This window comes from Pyxicephalus adspersus, chromosome 10 (genome assembly GCF_032062135.1).
Source record: "Pyxicephalus adspersus chromosome 10, UCB_Pads_2.0, whole genome shotgun sequence".
NCBI lineage: Eukaryota > Metazoa > Chordata > Amphibia > Anura > Pyxicephalidae > Pyxicephalus > Pyxicephalus adspersus.
In genome coordinates, this window is record NC_092867.1 from 43,246,007 (window position 1) to 43,248,864 (window position 2,858).

The 2,858-nt window shown below is 38.5% G+C and overlaps 1 protein-coding gene across 6 annotated transcripts in view; it reads left to right on the forward strand.

Moving 5' to 3' along the window:
• Window positions 1-2,858, forward strand: part of ZMIZ1 (zinc finger MIZ-type containing 1) — a 48,870-nt gene that overhangs the window by 35,541 nt on the left and 10,471 nt on the right. For all 6 annotated transcript variants that reach the window (XM_072425090.1, XM_072425086.1, XM_072425088.1 and 3 more), the window contains 4 exons: window positions 299-509; window positions 878-983; window positions 1,752-1,912; window positions 2,035-2,102. In XM_072425090.1, coding sequence (XP_072281191.1) covers window positions 299-509; window positions 878-983; window positions 1,752-1,912; window positions 2,035-2,102 — 546 coding nt within the window. The remainder of the gene's footprint in view (window positions 1-298; window positions 510-877; window positions 984-1,751; window positions 1,913-2,034; window positions 2,103-2,858) is intronic.

Consider the following 2,858-nt stretch of genomic DNA (forward strand, 5'->3'; position numbering starts at 1 on the left):
TTTAAAATTGGGTGCGTCTTATAGGCCGGAGCGTCTTATAGTCCGAAAAATACGGTAAACAGTAGACAAGCAAACTGGAGCATCAGATACACACTCACCATCTATTGGCAGCAAAAAAAAGTGCATTTTGTTCTTGCACAACTTTATATTTAGCTGATTTAAAACAAATGTTTACTCTCTTCTGAACATAGTATGAAAAAGAAGAAAATCTGTAAAATATCCCTAAACATTCCATTTATAAAAATGAGTGCAATTGTGTGTTCTAAACATGTTTTACATATTCTTCTATCCTAAACAGGTCTGACCTGGAACTTCAGTTTAAGTGCTACCACCACGAAGACCGTCAGATGAACACCAACTGGCCAGCATCTGTACAAGTCAGTGTCAATGCCACACCCCTTACTATCGAGCGGGGTGACAACAAGACTTCCCACAAACCCTTGCACCTCAAGCATGTATGCCAGCCAGGTCGAAACACCATCCAGATTACGGTCACTGCCTGTTGTTGTGTAAGTTTTACCTGTCCTAATCTAACTTCCCTTCTCTGTTGATTGATAAACATTAAATGAACTAAAAGTATTATATACACAAGATTATGGCAAATGAGTCTCCTCTAATTTTTTAATATGTAGACTGTTAAGCAGGAATAGTAACTAATCATATTTTACTGCATATCAATATCATGGTCTGTCTCCCACTTATGACAGCATCCAGATAGCATTTTGGTTACTACTTTTTATGTTTAGTACCTGTATATAGTTATTTTGGCAGTTCACCTGGGATTTCTTCAGATGTTGTTTTATATATATTAGTAGTAAAACAACCAGCTACTGTTATGAATTCTGACTATAATAGATTTTTTTTTATTTTGCTACAGTCGCACTTGTTCGTGCTGCAGTTAGTACATCGGCCTTCTGTACGGTCAGTACTACAGGGATTGCTAAAGAAGAGGCTTCTGCCAGCAGAACATTGTATCACAAAAAGTAAGTCTACTCTCTGTGCATACCTTACAGTACAACTGTGCGTGCTTTACTCAGAAAATATTATTTTTGTCATCACACTGCTTCTGGTGCACAAGTAAAATAATACCCACACATTAATGCAGCTCTGTATTCACTAAAACCACTTTCCCCAAAATTGACTTATAGTGGCAATCTCGACTGGTAAAGGGAAGGGTAGCATAGCTCTTCAGTTAAGGAAGGGATGCAAATGTGGAGCTGCATTCCTGATTAAAAATATTGTTTGCAGCAAAGTAGTAATTAGGTTTGACATGTCTCCTATGAATCTCTTGAGTGAAAATGTTTGCCAGAAGTGACCGGTCATTCTCCCATATTGTATCGCAAAATTGAACGGAAGAACACGTTGCCACACGAAAGTACTTATATTGCCACAAGTGCCATATGTGGACTGGCCAGCACTCTTAAACGTTAGCACCACAGCTTGGTGACTGACTACAAGATCATTCATAAAATCAACATAGAAGAAAAAAGTATGCTGGAGTTTCAGAGCGAAATGAAAATATTGAGAAACTAATAATAAAAAGCACCAACAGCAGACCGATTCCTTGATATGTTTGCTGATGGTTAATTTATTAGTACATGTCCAGTGTTTTGCACCTCACTCACGGACAACAGCATTGTTTCTAATAATGGGAGGATATGATTTTGGAAAATCAGAACAGCTTTTCCCCTAGGTCATAAGGGGGCATGTAGCTTCAAGATTTTCTTCTGACAGTCTTCTTGTTTTTTCAGTTAAGAGGAATTTCAGCAGTGTGGCAGCATCATCTGGTAATGCAGCGTTAAATGGAGAGGATGGAGTAGAGCAGACTGCAATTAAAGTCTCATTGAAATGCCCAATCACGTTTAGGCGAATTCAGCTGCCTGCACGGGGACATGACTGCAAACATGTACAGGTCAGTACACCAGACCAACCACCTGTTTTTATATATGTTGTCAAGACCTATTGTGACAAATCTGCAACATTCTAATCATTTGTGCTATATTGTGAATAAAATATTCCTCCTTATGCCCACAGTGCTTTGATCTGGAATCCTATCTGCAGCTGAACTGTGAGCGGGGAACATGGAGGTGTCCTGTATGCAAGTGAGTATACAATTTTCATGTGTGTAATTGAAAGATCTTATGTGAGTAAAAAGTCTAACCAGATATTTTTCGCTAATAATAAAATATTCTGAATGATGCTCAGTTGCATTGTAAAGCTTTTTTTTTCATACACTTTCACAATATTTGTCCCCCTAATTTCCTGTGTGTCATTTCACCTTACTATTCAGTGTTGATCATAAAAATCTGCTGTTTCAATCTTCATGAACCAGTAGCAGTCGTGAGTTTGCTGACTGGCAATAAATGGGCTGTTGGAACTTTGAATATTGATATCTACTTAGATGATGGCAATGTCATGCTGCAACAGACATTGCAAAATATGGTCATAATCTGTAGATCTTGAGACTTCGCTTTTATCAATCATATTTATTACTTTTAGTAGCAATTTACAATGTTGCTTTAACCCTCCTAGCAGTATTCCCGAGTGTGACTCGGGGTGGATTTACCATGCAAAAAGCGGTAATCCCGAGTGACACTCAAGGTCGCTAAAAACATTAAAAAAAAACACTTACCATGTTCCATTGGCGTCCCCCAGCATTCTGCTGGTCCCTGCAGGTAGGTCCTTGGGACACGTCTTCTTTCTTCAATCTTCAGCCGGCGAATGCAGAGACATTTTCCGGGGTTTCCCGGTGACGTTGGTGCAGGCGAAGCGGATGGAAATTCAAATAATATTGTATTGGATTCAATACAAAATAGCTGTATTGAGTCCAATACAAATAAATCTTAATTATATATATA